At 28.7% G+C, this 18,246-nt stretch overlaps 2 protein-coding genes and 1 long non-coding RNA gene across 3 annotated transcripts; 1 reads left to right on the top strand and 2 right to left on the bottom strand.

Annotated features, from left to right (window-relative positions):
* Window positions 1-1,348: 1,348 nt before the first annotated feature.
* On the bottom strand, window positions 1,349-1,992 carry LOC109788679 (uncharacterized). The gene has a single exon (XM_020347467.3). It carries the CDS (start codon window positions 1,889-1,891, stop codon window positions 1,565-1,567), a length of 327 nt encoding a protein of 108 aa, XP_020203056.1. The 5' UTR covers window positions 1,892-1,992; the 3' UTR covers window positions 1,349-1,564.
* Window positions 1,993-6,803: 4,811 nt separating this feature from the next.
* On the top strand, window positions 6,804-7,446 carry LOC109788681 (uncharacterized). Its single transcript, XR_002238773.3, has 2 exons — window positions 6,804-7,091; window positions 7,229-7,446. It is a non-coding gene; the product is annotated as an uncharacterized LOC109788681 (long non-coding RNA).
* Window positions 7,447-12,804: 5,358 nt separating this feature from the next.
* On the bottom strand, window positions 12,805-14,418 carry LOC109788675 (protein PHLOEM PROTEIN 2-LIKE A10). Its single transcript, XM_020347457.3, has one exon. The coding sequence runs from the start codon at window positions 14,108-14,110 to the stop codon at window positions 12,884-12,886; it is 1,227 nt and encodes a 408-aa protein (XP_020203046.1). The 5' UTR covers window positions 14,111-14,418; the 3' UTR covers window positions 12,805-12,883.
* Window positions 14,419-18,246: the final 3,828 nt, after the last annotated feature.

The raw sequence follows: 18,246 nt of genomic DNA, 5'->3' as shown, positions 1-18,246 counted from the left end.
CCCTAGAATGCACCTATTTTATGTGGCTTTTATCTTATGATTCTCTATGTGTTCATCTCACTACAAGCAATCAATTAGGTTTTACTGATTTAGTGATAGGTTTTTGTCGTGGTTTGAAACGCAAAATTAAGAACATGACCCGGGGGTAGTTTAAAAAGTAAAATATAAAATTATAATTATTAATTTAAAACTTCTCTTTATATATATTATTGTATATATATCCAAAAATATTATATATTAATTCTAAATAATTTATATTATATTTTTATTATTTAGTTATTGAGTTATAAAATGTTGTGACATATCGAATTGTTATACTAAATATATGCACAAATAGAATAGATGATTAAAAATAGATTAGAAATAATAAACCAAGCGAAACTCTGACTAATTAAACTGACGCGGTTCTCCTTTATTAGTTTGTCTGAACGGTACCTTTTAAACGCGTCTCCTACTGTTTCTTGGATTCCTTGCAGATGATGTTAAGTCAAGGGACAAAGTCTTAAAAGTAAAAGAAACTTTGTCTACCGCAATGATCACGACCCAAACGACAACATCATGTAACATCAAACGATTGAGTACAGAGTGTGTGTGTCTATGTTGATTTTTTTAAAGCAACTTTAGCCCACAGAACATGCTCAATCTACAATAGCAAAACAAATCCGCTGCAACTTGATCTAAATCAAATGCTACATAAATCAAAAGTGTACCAATCAGCTATGATCATCATTGAGACCCCAATAATCAATCATGTTCCCAACTCAACTCTTGCACGCCCTTCTTCCATCCCTCTTCCATCACTCTAGCATTTTCTATTTTTTATGCTTCAAATACAATGTAAACCAAAAATTACGCCAAATTAATAGTACTAGGCGACTTGTTAAACGACATATTAAAAACTACTAACCAATTTTCAATATTGTTGTTCCAACAATGTCAATCGTTATCATATCATCAATTAGCTAGTTCAGTCGCTGCTATTAATTCGAGCTAAAAATCCGAACCATAACGATACAAATATGGTATTCTTAATCTTATCAATCTCCACCGAGTAAAACACTCATTTCCTTGCTTGAATTTAGAGCACGTAGTTGTATTAATTTTTTAGGTTACGAAATTATAAAATAAGTATATGTAAATATAAATTAACAATTGTATTAGTCTAAAACTTAATAATTGTATGATTAAAAAAACATTAATGTATATTAGAGACTTAAATTGATAATTTTAAAATTTTAATACTAATATAACACGTTTTTAAATTTTAAACACTAAATTAAGTGTTTGCACTTCTCCGGTAATTGTATTCACACTGTTGGTGCCAAATTGAGAAACAACATACATAGAATTGAACGTAGGGAAATGAAGCTTATCCTCATTTATTTTTTGATCGTGTATATATGAAAGGCAAGGAAGATGGTTGTTTGATTTCATCATATATATCTGGAAAACATAAGATGAGAAACGCAGAATTTGACTTACCAAGAGAGACAGAAAATTAAGAGATATGATTTGATATGATATGATATAATGATTTGTTGAAGGGCGCACGTACGTATTTGGTTCATTCGAGAAGAACAGCTTGGGTCTTGCTCCCTTTAGCCGTCCTCCTCCTGGCGGCGGCGGAGGCGGAGGCGGCGTGAGGGTGGAGGTTGGCGTCGTTGAGCATCAAGGGCAAGTCGTTGGCGTCTTCGGCGTCTTCCTCGGTGGTGATGCGAATGCAATAGCAGCGGTTTAGGGAGGCGAAGAAAGCCATGGTGACGCCGTTGATGAACCACTTTGCCACCCCATCGAACTTTCCGCAACCGGAAGAGGAGTGGTGGCGGAGGCTGGACTCGACGGAGCTTGGCGATCGGAGGGTGAAGAAGGCGCTGCAGGTGGTGGCGCCCATGGCAATGGCATGTAAGATCACTCTCAGAACAGCTTAAGAACCTTGCTAAGTGCTAAGGGACTCTACATACAAATTATAAATTTTTATCTTCGTTCCACCAATATATTAACACCCCATTTTATATCAAATATTTCTAATTAGCTTTTCTCGTAACCATCTCAAAATATTTAATAATAAATTTACTTTATGGATAAAAAAAATAATAAATCTACTTTACTTTCTCATTCACTCACACCCTCATTTCTCACTCTTTTTTTATTCATTATTTCATCTCTTCTTTATTACAATAAGAAAAAAATAATTTTAAATATATTAAAAAAATTAATTATTTACATTAAGTTTTACCAACTCATATTATTTTTTTTCAAATTATCCTGATTATAAATGTAAAAAAAAATACAATTAAAAAGAATGTTTTGAGAAGAGTTTCATTGTACAATATAAAAGTAATTATAATTTATTTATATATATAAAAAAATTCTTTTAATAGACACCAGAGGAAATATATTGTAAAATTAAGTGATTATCTCGTATAAAATTTACAAATATCTACATATTATTGCAATGTGTAACATTCCATTTTTTTATATAAATTTTAAAAAATAAATTTTATTTATTTATTTTAAAATAAATATAAGAAACTATAAGTAATAAATTTATATTTTAGAGAAAAAATAAAGTTATAAGAATTAATGTTAAATTTTGCAACCAATTGAGCTTATTATTACTTTTGTTCATTCGTTTTTATTTACCGAAGGGAAAACATACAAACTCTGTATACTTTCGGTTTTGATGAGTACAAACTTTGTATGAGATTTATATATTAATTATTGAACTTTGAGATACATCACTAAATATTAGATTGGTTTATATAATTTTTTTTATAAAAGTGGTTTTTAAATATATATATATATATTATGTATTTGTCTAAATATTTTAATAAAATAAACTGATTTCTTTTTTTTTTTATAAGAAAAAGCTCTATCTATTTTTTAAATAATATTTTTTAAAAGCATTTGTTTAAAAACTATAATTTTTGAATTTAAACAAACAAACTCATTAATTCTCTTGTTGTATTGATATTCTTTACATATAAAAAATGAAAATAATTATCTTAATATAAGTATCTTTTTAAAAGGTTTATGTAAAAAAAAAAATTAAAAGATTTTTCTTTGGAGAAAGTATTTTGAGATTTTTTTGTAAATTTCTTATAATATATTAAAAATATTATTTAATTATAAATTTTAGTTATATAATATAAATATTTATCTATACATTGCATAAATTAAAATGCATATTCTTATATTTTTTTTATATTTCTTATTTTTTCTTGATCAAACACACAATATTATTGATCTCTAACATTTAAATAATCTAAAAACAATTATTGAACTATAATTTGTTATTATTATTACTAAAGAGTCCGAGACATTTCGTGCCTCTATTATACACAGAAAAATATTAAAAATTATGGATAATTATTAAAAAATACATATATATATATATATATTTTTTATATTTAGGAAGTATAATTGTCTACTAAAAATGAAGACCAAAAAGGTGATTAATAAAATATATCCTCTTTATAATATATATAGATCAAAATACTATCATCTAATTCATATAATTAATAATATTTTTCATAACCAAAATCCAACATAATTAATAAATAACTAAAGTTTCTTAAGATTATTGACAGGAATTCTCTTTAAAAATTGATTTGGACATATCTTTCGTTCACATAAAAAAATAATAAGATTTTTCATTAAAAAAACGGTTAATATAAAATTGTAAATATTAAATATTAAATTTAAATATATTTTTAATTTTTGTAAAATGAATAAGTTTAGATTTTGATTTTTATAATAGAATTCGTTGTTTTCCAAATAAGAAATGATGAAATTTAAGAAATAATTAGAATAAAATTAAAAGTAATGAAATCTATGTACAAATAAAATGATATTTAAGGAATAATTATAATAAAATTAAAGTTTAAAATAACTATTTATAAAGAACTAAAGCTTGTATAATAAATGAGATATAAATCATATAACTGTAATTGATATAGATTTCGTGCGTATATTTTTGTACTAAGAAGCATTTTTTTCCTTATAAATAATTAAGTTTTATCCTATAAATAAATTGACACGTAGATAGGAAGCGATCGCATGGTGAAGAATCAAAGACGGCAGAATAAAAACTAGTTGCGTTGCATCTCACATAAAATACACGCTAGAGAGTACAGACAGCTAATTTAAATTGTTTCTTAAATTTCATGATAAGTTACGTTGACAAGTGACAACTAATGATCAACAATAACATCTTCGTGTAGGGATTATCGAATACATTCTCAATTACTACATTAAGGTTTTTTTTTTTTTTCTGTTAGATTGCATATCAGTTTTCTACAAGATTCATGATTGCCAATTTGCTATTCCTTCTGGATTGTTTCATGCTTCATAATTTATTAATATTATTATTGGGCTTCTCAATATTTTTTCATTTTGTAGTGAAAATTTGGAAACGCAAAGATGAACGTAATGAGAAAGAAAGGGTGAAATGATATGTGGAAGTAATCTCTAATCATGGGCTACCCTGGTGGGCCTACCAGTGGGCCTATCCACCGGATATTTACCACATCAGTCGTTACATTTTCTAACCCATCACCTACTCTCTAATAAAAGTAGACATTATAGGCAAATGCGTGTTTTTCAAAACCAATCTCATTCTCTGAATCTAAACGTAAAACAAAGGGCTTCTTTTAAATTGATTTCTAGACAAAGACCGGTGTATAAATGGATTGCAAATGCGGATTTTGGACGTAACTAACCAAATTTTACACCACCTTGCCTTTCAAAAGGAAGTTAATCTATATTTATCAGGATATATATATATATATATATGTGTTGAATTATTTATTTAAGTAACTAAATATATTAATTAAAAGGTTATTATCTTAATAACACTATTTAACTAGTATTGATGAAATTACAACTAAGATTTTGTTTTAGATGTTCATCACAGGCTAAGACAGACATGTAATGTTTATCGAGAGATCTCCACTCTTACTTAATGTGATTATAAAAAATATTTTCACTGGGTAATTTTATCAAATATGTGTGAAAATATTATTCGATAAAAAAAAATCAGTCAATCAGTAAGATCCAATAAATAGTTGGTAGATAACTGAGTTTCTTTTTTATAAAATATGTTGATTGTGATTCAATTATTGACCATGTACATAAAACTTACTTCCTTGAGAGAGACAAACTTTAGTAATCCCCATCTCTCATAAAATTTAATCTTTAACTATCAGTTAGGAAATATCCTTGATTAGAAAAACAAATTGGTGCAAAAAAAAAAATGTCTCATCAATATAAATCTTTTACTCAATTTAGCGGTGTCATTCATAATAACTCCTTTATCAGGGTCACAAAGTTCGCTTAGATATATCGAGCGGATAAAATCATGTGATTTTGTATTCAATTAGTATCCGGTTTCTGAAAATTCTAAATACTAGAAATTAATTATGTTGAATTAAAGAATAACTATCATTAATATGATTAATAATGGGTGTATTATTACAATTACACACTTAATTATTAAATAACGGAGAGTTCATTAATTTTCATTACAATTACACATTTAATCATGCATTACATAAAGTCTAACCTATTTAGTGGATAAATTTACTTTCATTAATCTTCTGTGTAATGGATTGCATTAAATTAATTTATGTAAAAAATTCAAAAGGATAAGAAGTTAAAAAAATGAAATATAAATATAATGATAAAAGAATTTTTTGATATGGTCAAGGGAAATTTCTTGATTAATTATGTGTGAAATATAAGTTTAAGAAAAAAAAACAAAATATTAAGAAGATGATCAAAAGAGCAACCTCACTCTCTTAAAACTACCAAATGCCTGAATCAACTAAAATGAAATTGTTTTAACTTAATCAATGATAAGGTTTAAGTTCAAATTAAGTATGCAAGCTCACGAAAAAAAGTCTAATAATACACTTTATAAAAAATAAACTAAAAAATAGTAGTGCTAGCAATAATTGTTTTTAATATACTTTGTTATTGATTAATATTTACTGAAACCTATAAAATTAACAAAGTCACTCATAAAATGAGAAATAGGACCGTCAAAATTTTATAATTTTTAATGATGTTCAACTAATAATAAAAATATATATATTAAAAAATGTCCTGCTGTATTTTTTGCAAATAAAAATCTAATTTGCAATATAAAGTTAGACGATTAATAATTAAAAGGGTGGAGTTATATATCCATGATTTTATACTATAGTACGATGTTGCCACTGGCTCCTGGGCTATAAAAATTCCATAATTGATACTTTATCTGTATTTTTAATTATTTTATATAGATAAAATTAATAAATAAAAAAGTTAATTTTATAAAATTAACATTTATATAAATTTATTTTGTTTGAAATGATGTAATGTAACAATTTTTTTAAAAGATATTATTCCTTTTATTTCTTTTTAATTGTCATTTTTTTGAAAAAAAAATTATTTCTATTTATTTATTGTTTTCAAAGTCCTAAGATTGCATTAATTATTATTTTGTTAATTATACTTTTACATTTCACCTAACTTTTAATTAATTTATACTTATAATTACGGAACAAAGTTAATAGAGAACATAATAAAAAAACATTAAAATTATTGAATAAAAATAAAAAAAAATTTATTATATCTTTTTATTTGTGTATTACCATCTTAAATAACTGATAAAAAGGAGGAGAGATAGTATTAAGAATATAAATGAAAAGGAAATAATTAATATATTAAATTGAAAGATTTAAGGACAATTTTATGTATTTTTTCATTATAGAAGAGAGTGAGTATATTTTATTTGTTAAAGCACGAAACGTGACATAATTCTATTGGTAGGATATTAAAGTCCACAAATTGAGAGAGACCGAGACTTTGTTTAGACGAATCTGTGTTGTGGTGTTTATAGAGACTCGCTAAAACCGATAAACTTATTTCATATTATGTCTATATGAATAAAAGGTACTTTGCTCTCAACACACAAAAATAGTGGAGTGAGTATGTCTAAATTGGCCACCATCTTCATCTTCAACTTCTATCTTCTCATTTGCTTCGGCTTAATCTATGCCTCTCCTCCCAACGTTCAATTCGACGATGCCATCTTTTCACCTCATGGGGTACGTATATTTTTCATATGTGCATGTGTAATAATAGTCTTAGTTTCTTCATATAGTATATAGCATGAAAATTTTCATTTTTTATATATTGTATTTATTAATTGGGACCTAAAGAAATTGCCATGTTTGAATTGAAGGATGTTGCGGCGTATGTGTTGGATGACGAGAGTTGCGAAGGAATAGATGAGTGTTTGATGAGAAGAACTCTAGCGGCTCATGTTGATTATATCTACACTCAAAAGAATAAACCCTGAAATAGAAGAAGAAGATCACATGCACTCAGGACCGATATAGATAAATACTCTATACTTTCTGTATATATCTTTTTCATAAATAAGTTTCGTCTCATTTCTCACTTCTGCTGAATTCAATCTTGTGCATATACTTCATCAACATATATACGGTTCACACCACCGTAGGGTTTAGGCCACTCAAATAATACAAGGGAAAATTATGCATGGACACCTTCATGTTGGATAATACTTGGTCACACAAAAAGAAAAGAACTAACAAGAATCGATCAATAGTGTTTATTAAGATATTATTTTACATTTATAATTACGTGAAAGGAAGATGTTTTCTTGCCCAGACAACAACATATATATATGACATGTGCATGCTGGAACCTACGTACAAATCATTTGAATACAGCGGGATTTTCTTCAATATAAGAATATATAACAATGTTTTCTTCCCTTCCGTTCTTGAAACTTCTTCCTACATGAGCTATGATTGTTATGAAACCAAAGGGTAGATAGATTACAATCATGTGGGTCTCATACTCATATCGCAATATAATATTGATAAGCCCTCTATAATTGATGCCATGTCACGATATAAATAAATAATCATTTTTGTCATATAGCAACTTATCTTATTCCAAATCAGACTAATTAACTTCCTGATTAATTATTTTTCGAGCCTTGTGCCATTAGAAGTCTCTGAAATGGACTGCCACTATCGCTCTCAAATCGTAGAACGCGTTTGTTTTACTTATCAAAAGGGTATATTGTAAATTGAAATTAATAATCTTTTGTAAGACTTATTTTTTCGTGTATTTCACGAATTTAAATAACATGAATAGAAAATAAAATATTGTTATTGTGAGTAATAACTTTTTTTTTTTTTATATCAAATAAGAATAAAAAAAATTTAAAATTTAAAATGTAAAAAAGTATTTGAATTGATTTGCATTAATTTAATCAATATGTTGTATTAAAATACAAAATTTGAAAAATAAATTTATAGTATATTTAAAAATAACCTCAACTTGATATATCATATGAATTTAAATTTTAAATAATAACATTTAAAGGAAATAAAAAATTAAATACTCAACATGTGAGAAATCATGTCATGTGATTTAGTAAGAACGATAATACTTCTTAAAATCGTCTGTGTTAAGCAGTAGTAGAGATTTTAGATTTTAATGTAAATAGTCTTATTAGAAAAAGAAGAAAGATGAAATATAAGTTGATTATTGTAATTAATTATAAGATTTATTAATTCTATTTTGAATTATTTTTTTTGGTTGCCTTAAAAACTATACTTAAGAGAAGAATTCAAATCCATTATAAGATTTTCTTTAAATAAATTTCTTTATAAAATGCTTATAAGAAGAATAAAAAGTATTTTTTTATAAGTTAAAATTAGTTTATATATAAATTAAACTTAATTTGAAAAAGTAAATGATTTTAGCTTATTCAAAATGCTAAATTTAACTTATTAAAAAGAAATACTTTTTTTCTATAAATATTTCTGAAACTTAGCTAAATAAAACCTAAATATACTTCTATTATTCGGAAAAAGGATGGACCAGTCTGCACGGGACGACGTTATTAAAAATTTCACTAAGCTAATGATATGACTCAACTTGGAGAGAAAAGCTGTTGGCTTTTATCAAAAAAGAAAAAAGAAAAAAGAAAAAGAAAAAGAAAAAGAAAAGTTATTAGCTACACCATGCTTATTTTAGGCAAAGTCATGGGTATGAGCCGAATAATGAGAGACTCTCATGATTAACAACATATATCTATGATTGTTTCTTATTAATTTTACACATTATATAAAAATTACAAAAAATAAAAAGTTTCTTTGTACTCTTTCTGTTTTATGCTAAAATTGATATTTAATAAAAAATAAATAAAAGAGTAAAAAAACTATCGTGATACAAATATTTTTGTAAACAACACTATGATAGGCCCACTAGGTTTACTACTGAAATAAACAATTGATATAAAATATACAACTAGTTTGAATAATATTTCATATAATAAAAAATATTTAAAAAAAAGTGGGATAAAATAATTTATATGAAAAATAAAATAAAAAGAATATTGTAAAAAGAAAAAATACTTTACTTACAAGTGAACATGACCATCCAAAATCCAATATCTGATATAATACATTGTTAAAAATTATAATATTAATACATTATTCTTCGAAATTTTTAAAACAATATGACACCAAACTAGTTTGAGATACGTAGACACAAAAAAAAAGAAGGAAAAATGTACAAAATAGAAACTAGTTTGGGATGGTTTGAAACATCTCAACTGAAATATAATATATATTAAATTTAATTTCTTAAATTCAAAGTTATCAAAAATAACTTTAAAGTAGGATCGAATTAATAGAACATCACGCGTTATTAAAATGTTACCTATTTGTCGATTTAAATTTTTTAACCAATTTCTATATATTAAATGTGAAATGATTTTTTTTTCTTTCACGAAAGGTGTCTAGAAACTATTCTTTGATGAGAGTGTCTAAGATTCTTTTAATTTCTTATTTAATTTATTTTTTTATTTATCATATTTATTTAAGAATTAAATTTTGATTTTTTTAAAATAAATTATTAATAATTAAAAATAATCTTCTACTGTAATATACAAATTATCAATTTTAAATCTAAAATATAACTTATATCATTAAAAATATATATTTACACAAATTTAAAATATAATTTATTATAAATTTTATTTATATATAATTAACATTTAGTCTATAACAAAATATTAGCATTTAACTAAAGTGAAAGATTTTTCTTTAAATATAGTCACGTTGCCATTGGTTAATTTTAGTTTTAAGTTTTAAAATTTTAAAAATCAAAACTAATTTTCAATATTTATGTTGTAATTTCAATTTTTAAATTTTGAAAAGTCATTCTCAATCTTATAATCTGGAGAGAATCTAGAGTGAGAGCATAACAAATTCATGTTAAGCTCAAATCAAAGCATGATCAAATCGAGTAAAAAGACCTAAATTTAAAGTCCAAGTTTTTATTTTGTTGGTGGTTCGGGTTAGATTGTTCATGGACGTGGGTATAGTAGGACAAACATAAAAAACCAAATTCAAATTGAACTGTTAAAATTGGTTGGCACACGTGTAGCGCCCAAAGACAGCTTTAATTGCTCAACAGCCCCAAGGGTTACGGACGTATGTTAGCCAAAAATCTGCCCATATCCCACCACCATGAGCCGTGACCCATATCCAGACCTGCAATGACAATTTCTCCATTACGTAATTGGTTTTTATTTATTTATTATTTTTTATGACGTAATTGGTTCTAAAATGCCAATATACGGCATTTGATTCACTAGACTCCTAATTAGTTTTTGCTGTGCAAATCAACAAAAACATTTAACCGGGCTCCATGCAGAGGTTCTGTAGTTTACAGAAAGAAGTGACAAATAAAGAAGCAAGTAAATTACAATTCTCCGAAAAGATAACCTCTCAGTCGCACAGATTTACAAAACTTTTGAGTCTCAAGTTTAAACCACATCTCGTTCACAGGAAAGGAAAAAACAGAACAAGAGAACACAAATCTACAGCTTAATCAATTTCCAAAAAACAAGGAATCCAATTATAATACTCTAATTAGCCTGATAAAGAGTTACACTGACATGTTCTAAGAACGCTAGAGTAAAACATCTATTCAACGTGATAAAATAAGAGCATTGAAGACAACTTCAAACCCTATTGACCCTGAACTGGAATCACTGACATGAATAGAATGCAACTGGCACATTTTTATAAATGTATTTCAGTCAATAATGCTGCGGCATAATAGTATAGAAAACTATAAAAATAAAAAAAATAAAAAAGGTAGGAACGGGGTGAGTCAAGGATAGATTTAACCTTACTCACTCTCAGGTTCAGGCTTGGGGTAGCTGGGTATGAGAAATTTAAACCCAACCCTATTTTCATCAGGGTAAATTACATTTTAATTCAAATAATAGAAAGATTAAATCTTAAAAATAAAAATAAACCCAATAACTAAACATGTAATTTCAACTCTATTATCAAATTATTATCATAATTTAAATTATTTAACAATTATGATAATTAATTTATATTTTTAATAATTATAAGAAATAAGAATGAGAGAAAACATGTGTGACAGAGAGAAAGTTTCAGAAATGAGATGAGTAAATCTTGACCATAAACATATACTTAGAATTGGTTTTTTATTGGTTTTAATCTTAACTAACCATTTTAATTATACGTTGAGAGATTCGCTTTTCTCACACTCTCATTTCTCACTAGATACATTTTCATAGACGGGCATGTTTGTGTGTGTGTGTGAAAGAGAAAGAGACTTCAAGGCAGCAGCAAGAAGATACATATCCAAACCCACCCCCACTTTTGCAAAATGGAAAAAACCCAATCGTGAACTCGATCAAAGCATATTTTGTCCATCAAAATCAGGATAGGTTCGGACAAGTAGCCATGGTTTTGAGATTTAATTGCCATACCTAGAGAATAAACACTCTGATTGGAAATGTTTGGTGAATCGGAAAGAGTATTCTTGATTGAATAGATGTAATTAAATGGAAGACTACTCTCATGACAAGGACTTGTCAGCCTAATCCTAAAGAAACCATTGCAATATATAGAATGCATGAAACAGGAACAATACTGATAAATAAATATATCAACAACGATGTAAAGCATGCATATGCTTGTGATTATCATTTTAGAGAAGAATTTATTAGGGCAGATTATGTATGCAGTTCGTTGCTCGCACAGTTATTGACAAAACCAAGTCTCATGCAAAAAAATCAGAAATTCTCAACAGAAAGAAATGGGTTCAAACTCAAATCTCAGCTACAAGAAAAGCTAAACTCACCTGACTACATCAATCACTTCCAGTTAGCAGTTGCAGAGAGTCAAATCTGCTATAAAATCTCAACTTTGCATAGAAAGGAAACAACATATTCAAACTAATATGATAGTCAATTTGCCATTTAAAAGCCAAACGAACAAACAATGAAGTCAAGACTGGGTTTTATTTTTATATAGGACGAATAAAATTAAGAGTACCAAGGAGGGAAGGCTAATTAGAAGAATATTATTTATAAATTACAAAAAAAAACATGAAATAACATTATTCAATCATAACATCAGCTAAAGGCTGATGCTAACAAAACCATTATTCATATACTGCTGCAGATGCATATGCTTTAAATATATTACAATCATAGAGCAACTTAGTTTTTTTTTCTTTCAAGAAAGCAGTAAAAATAATCTCATTTTTCATACTATGTGTTATATGCATCCAGCATTGAAGCAATTTAAATTTTAGCAAGATGGCTCATACCATTGCCTTTCTTTTGGGTATGGAAAAAGACTGAAAACGGTAACTTAAAAATTACAGGCAGAATTTTTTCACCCACTGAACTACATTTTCAAATTTAATACTTGGAAATATATATAGGATAAGTAAAGGATCTAATTTTACTGCCATTATATTCCAACTGCATTACAATTCTGGGGTTAGATCAAATATCACACTAAGCAGGCAAGAGAATCCTACTACCACCCACAATATGCAAATACAAAGCAAGACACAAGGTAAGAATGACCGATGACTTAGCTCCAACATATCTAACCACCTCCATTCCTTTGTCCACAACCTCATCATGAACCTTACTAACACTCCTCTTACATCCATCAGATATTCTCCACAACAAAAACACCACGAACGACCTCACCGTTTCAAATGTGACTCTCCCGGTGACATCAAGCATGAATCTCCGGTTCGCCGGCACCGACAGCGTTGACTTAATCTGTTCAATCCATCCATAATCCTGAACCCCACCAACCGAGCTCCCAACCCTGAATTGCCGCAGAAACGCCTCCGGTTTCACACACCCATCTTCAGGAACAACAACAGAGGACACAGACAAACCCGAATTCGACCTCACACTTGGGTTCGTCAAAACCTGATGAGAAGTTCTAACAAAAGTCTCAACAGCACCATTACACATAGCAACCAAAATCCCCTTCACCTTCTCCTGGTGCCTCGGATTGGACATCCCGGCAAACATTTCATCATAGGTATTAACATCCATAGTCTTGTCAAGAAAAACAGCAACCGCAGTGCTCACAAAAATTTGCACCCAGTCCCCTATAGCCCTCCCACACCTCTCATCGCAAATCACATTCACCCATCGAGGAACATCCGATTGAGACCTCGCATTTTCCTTATCACCATCAAAGAACCCCAAAACCAAATTCTTCGCGAAGCTCCCAACCACAACGGACGCAAAACCCGTCCCAGCCTTGGAGAAAAGCTTCTCCAGCACCCTATCCACGGTAATATCGAAGGGAGTATGACAGTCATTATCGTTACCCGCCTGTGATTTACTAAACCCTAGCAAAATCCCGATGGTGACAGCCTCGGAAACCCTAGCGAGCGACGATGAGAACTCCTTGGACGCTGCGATTTTCGATAGCTGCTTCAAACTGTTAGGGATTTGATCTGAATCAGAAGCGAGAAAACGGCTTAGGTCGTTGGAGATAACGGCGAGGGTGTCAGCGGAATTGGATATTAATTGGGCGACGGAAACGAAGGCTCGGAGGAGGTTGGCGAGACGGCGTCGTTTGCGAGCGACATAAGGGGAATTGTAGGCTTTGTAGGCACCGTAACCGGAGGCAGCGAAGAAGGCTATTAGGAGAATGTGATTTTTGTTTCTTCGGGAGAATTGGAGACACTTCCTGAGAGGCGGAAGGTCCATAGAAAGAGAGCGCAAGATGAGAGTGAGCGTAATGTGGTTAAAAGGGATCTGGAATTGAAGGGAAAAATAAATGCAATAATTGCGATGGTTGGAATGGAGGGAAATTGATATGGGTATCTATCTGTCTTATTTAAGGGTGTGTGAGAAGAAAGTGACAAGTACAAGTCAGTTTGGTTTGATGGAGTTTCTGGGTAGGGTGGAGAGAATTGAATGGTGTGGATGAGCAAGTATCTGATTCTGATGACTTTCGTTTGTTTATAATAAATAAAGGAGGAAAAGAAAGCAAGACTTACCTAAGCAAAGGCGATGCCAGGTACCGCGCCAAATTAAGGGTTGTTGAACACTTCATTTTTATTTGTTGCTCGCAGCATTTCAAACCACCTCTATTCACCTTTTAAATCAAAACATTTTTTTTAGGGATACTAATTTATATTTATTTTATATCATTTTTTTAACCATTGATAATTCTTTAAATATTCAAATTTAATTTTAAAATAAAAATTAGATTAATAAATTAAAGGATATAAAAAAATTAAAAACATCATTGTTAGAGAAAAAAATTATTATTATTTTGTTAAAAAACTATTCATAAAAACATTTGTTGAATATAATTATTTTAATTTATATAAAGCGATATAAATAAGATTATGATTGATAATTTTTATTAAGATGATATTAAATTTAAATAAAAAATGATATATTTTTTTAGATTCTTCTTTTGAAGTTGTTCATAAATAAAAAAATACTTAAATTTAATTGACAAAAGATATAAATAAATTTAATCTAAAATTTATTTAATATTATTATATCAAAAAATACTCTTGAGATAATAAATATGAGTATTATTTACAATAAATGTGATTAATGATATTTTATAAATGTCATCTTCCGAAAAAACTATCCGAATCACGTTTCGAAAAATTAAAATATTATTATTTTATAATAAAATTATTATAAAATAATTATTTAATTTAATATTTTATAATTTAAATTAATATTATATTCTTTTGGAATGATTTTCGGAGTCCTTTTCGGAGGATCTATCATTTTTTTTATAAATTATAATGTATATTTTATATGAAATTGTAAAAATTAAATATTTTAAATAATTTTTTAATATGTGTAAAAAATTATATTTTTTTACTTATACATAACTTTAAACTCTGAAAAAAAATTAAGTTCAAAAAAGATCTTCACCTATTTGATATTTGTCAAATTTTCGATAAAAATTATCTCTATATTCATTGATAATAAATAAATAAATATATATATATATATACATATAAATATAAATATATATATATATATATATATATATATATATATATATATATAACTCTAGATGAAATAAAAAAGTTATGGGAAATATTGAAAAATATTTTTATTAAAATAACTGAAAAATAGTATCTAAATGCATTTTGTTTAAAATATATTTTCTAATTTAATATATAGGGTAAATTTAGGCATGACAACAAAATACGTATGTGATAAGAGCATGATAAGAAGGATGTAAATTATATTCTTAAATCCAAACTCGAAAGCAATCTTATAAGATGGAAAAAAACTTGAACCTAATTTCAGGGTTGTGAAAAATTTGAACTTGAGTTTCTCTTATCAAAGTTGGTTTGGGCCTTGGGGTTTGACGAAAACTCACGTTTGAATTTATTTGTTGCTTAATATAATTAATATTTAATTTCTGTATTTTATATGATAAATGTTTACTCTCATATAATTAAAAATTGTAATAGATAAATATTTTTAAATAAAACAGTTATATTGTAGTTAAAAATTTAATATATAAATCATATTTTAAAGTTATGATGAATCATTTGAATGGTAACTTTTTAAAAATATTATAAATTTAATTTAAAATATAGAGATGGAGATGAAAAAGACTAAATTAAGACTTATTTTGTAACGACCCGTCAGGTCTTGGTATAATGACCCGCCAAGTCTCACACTGTCTATAGCGTCCAGATACAAGTATAAAATAAAATCTTACTACTAAACAATTATATATATATAATTAGAATACACAACTAAAAAGTCTTATAATATATATAACTGAAAGTAGGGAATAATACCCTATACAACAACTAGGTAGTTAAAATGTACCAATCAACTAAATACAACATCAGCCCTCCTCCTTAGTTCCAACTAAAAAGAAGCTCACCCAATCCAGCAGAGCACCTAATCTTGATCTGCTCACATACCAATGTATGGTCATCGCAGTCCCAACCACAAGGGAAAACATGCTAGGGTAAGCTCACAACAATAATCATAAAAAAATAGCATCAGCATATAATAAACAGCAATAGAATTCTACTTGCAACTTAAAGCAACACAACACCTACAACAATAGATATACAACATCAGCAACACTTTCAACACATCGCACTTTACTCAAATTGGCCGCTTGTAATCGGTATAGCTCGGCCTGACCCCTATACCGTGGTCGCTTCATACACGTGTGCCTCAACCTTGCCACACATTGGACCAACCAAGTCCTAGAGGAGAACAACAAATCATCCATTCCAAGGGACAACTTTCCAAGGATGGTTTTTAAACAAATTGGGCTCTTAGAGCACCATAACTATCTCAATCCGCACAATGGGATTAACAACTTTGAAAACTTCTCCTCTAGTCCTAGTGATCAACAACTCATCACAACACAATCACATAGTATTTATCACAATAGCTCAACTATCAACTCATTCATACAACATTATATACAACTTGAATGCAACAACCCATGCAACATCAACTAATGCGTCGTCACGCATATACAACTAGGAGATCTCCAACAATTGAGGTTGAGCAGTCTAGGTGACATAAACTCTACTGAATCCAGCGTTTGACCTATTTCAACCAGGTCAGGTATAGGACATCGTTAGGAACTTTGAAGAAAATCAGGTATAGACAACAATAAGCGATTGCTCAGGTGTGCCACTTAGACTCGGAGGTCCAGTACTACTGTCAGGACAGAAGGGTTTGGGTATGAGCCTATCACGGCCTTGGCTAGCATCACCAATCCACATATGGAGTTAGCCCACCCACTGTCCTCTAAGTACCACACACCCTCCAGTACCTAGTCAAAGACTACATCTCTAGCTAGATACCTTACTCAAATTGGTCATTCAACCATGATATGGATCAACTACTTCCATGTCGCCCACATAGTATAAAGGATTCAACTTTAAAATAACTTTCAACTTATCTCCTTAGTACTATGTATCTCAACATAGGACATATATCTTCACCATATGTCCACAACTTTTCAACTTTACAACAACAGGCAGTTTTACAACTTTACGACAATAAACAACTTTACAGCTTTACAACTATAGGCATCATAATAACTTTACAACAATAGGCATCTTTACAACAATAAGCAACTTACAACAATACAACAATAGACATCTTACAACAATAGGAAACTTACAACAATACAACAATAAATATCTTACAACAATAGACAACTTACAACATTACAACAATAAACATCTTACAACGATAGACAACTTACAACTTTACAGCAATAGACATCTTTATACTACTTAATTAAAAAACTATACTCAACATAATATCAACTTTACAACAATGAACTACTTCAACTTATACATCTCAACTTATTAATAATTCAACAATAAACAACATAAAAACAACTTAGTTTCACCAAACACACAACATATAGCAAATTTAACAACATATCACATATTATCAACACACAACATATAAACAACGTAAGTCAACAACTACTCAACTCATCTTCATCAAGCAACTTAGCAACTTAACCACGTTATAAACAACGTCTAAAATACAAGAACAGCTACATGCAACCACTAATTTAAATCAATCATCTTTTTTCTTTCAAACAACAAAACCCAACTTTTTAACTCAATCCACACCCAACAACTTAACCATTTTCAAGGAAAACAATGCATGAAGCTCCCTTAACCTGAAGATTGACTCAGCATTGCCAAGAGCTGAGAAGAAGCGGAATTTCCTTCTAAAGCTCAACCCGGGAACCTCAATCTTCCAAAAGCAAGCTTCCTAGCCTAGAGTCATTCTCTCTAAAACTTCTCTCTAAAACTTTTCTCTAAGTTCCCCTTTTCTCCCCCTCCTCAACGCCTATT

This window comes from Cajanus cajan, chromosome 6 (assembly GCF_000230855.2).
Source record: "Cajanus cajan strain Asha chromosome 6, NIPB_CcT2T_4, whole genome shotgun sequence".
In the NCBI taxonomy this organism is placed as follows: domain Eukaryota; kingdom Viridiplantae; phylum Streptophyta; class Magnoliopsida; order Fabales; family Fabaceae; genus Cajanus; species Cajanus cajan.
The sequence above is the reverse complement of the archived record's forward strand: the minus strand, read 5'-3'. Positions and strand labels throughout refer to the sequence as shown.

Excerpts from the sequence above, each read along its gene's own strand:
- LOC109788679 (XM_020347467.3), bottom strand. The coding sequence starts at position 1,891 with ATGGGCGCCACCACCTGCAGCGCCTTCTTCACCCTCCGATCGCCAAGC.
- LOC109788675 (XM_020347457.3), bottom strand. The coding sequence starts at position 14,110 with ATGGACCTTCCGCCTCTCAGGAAGTGTCTCCAATTCTCCCGAAGAAAC.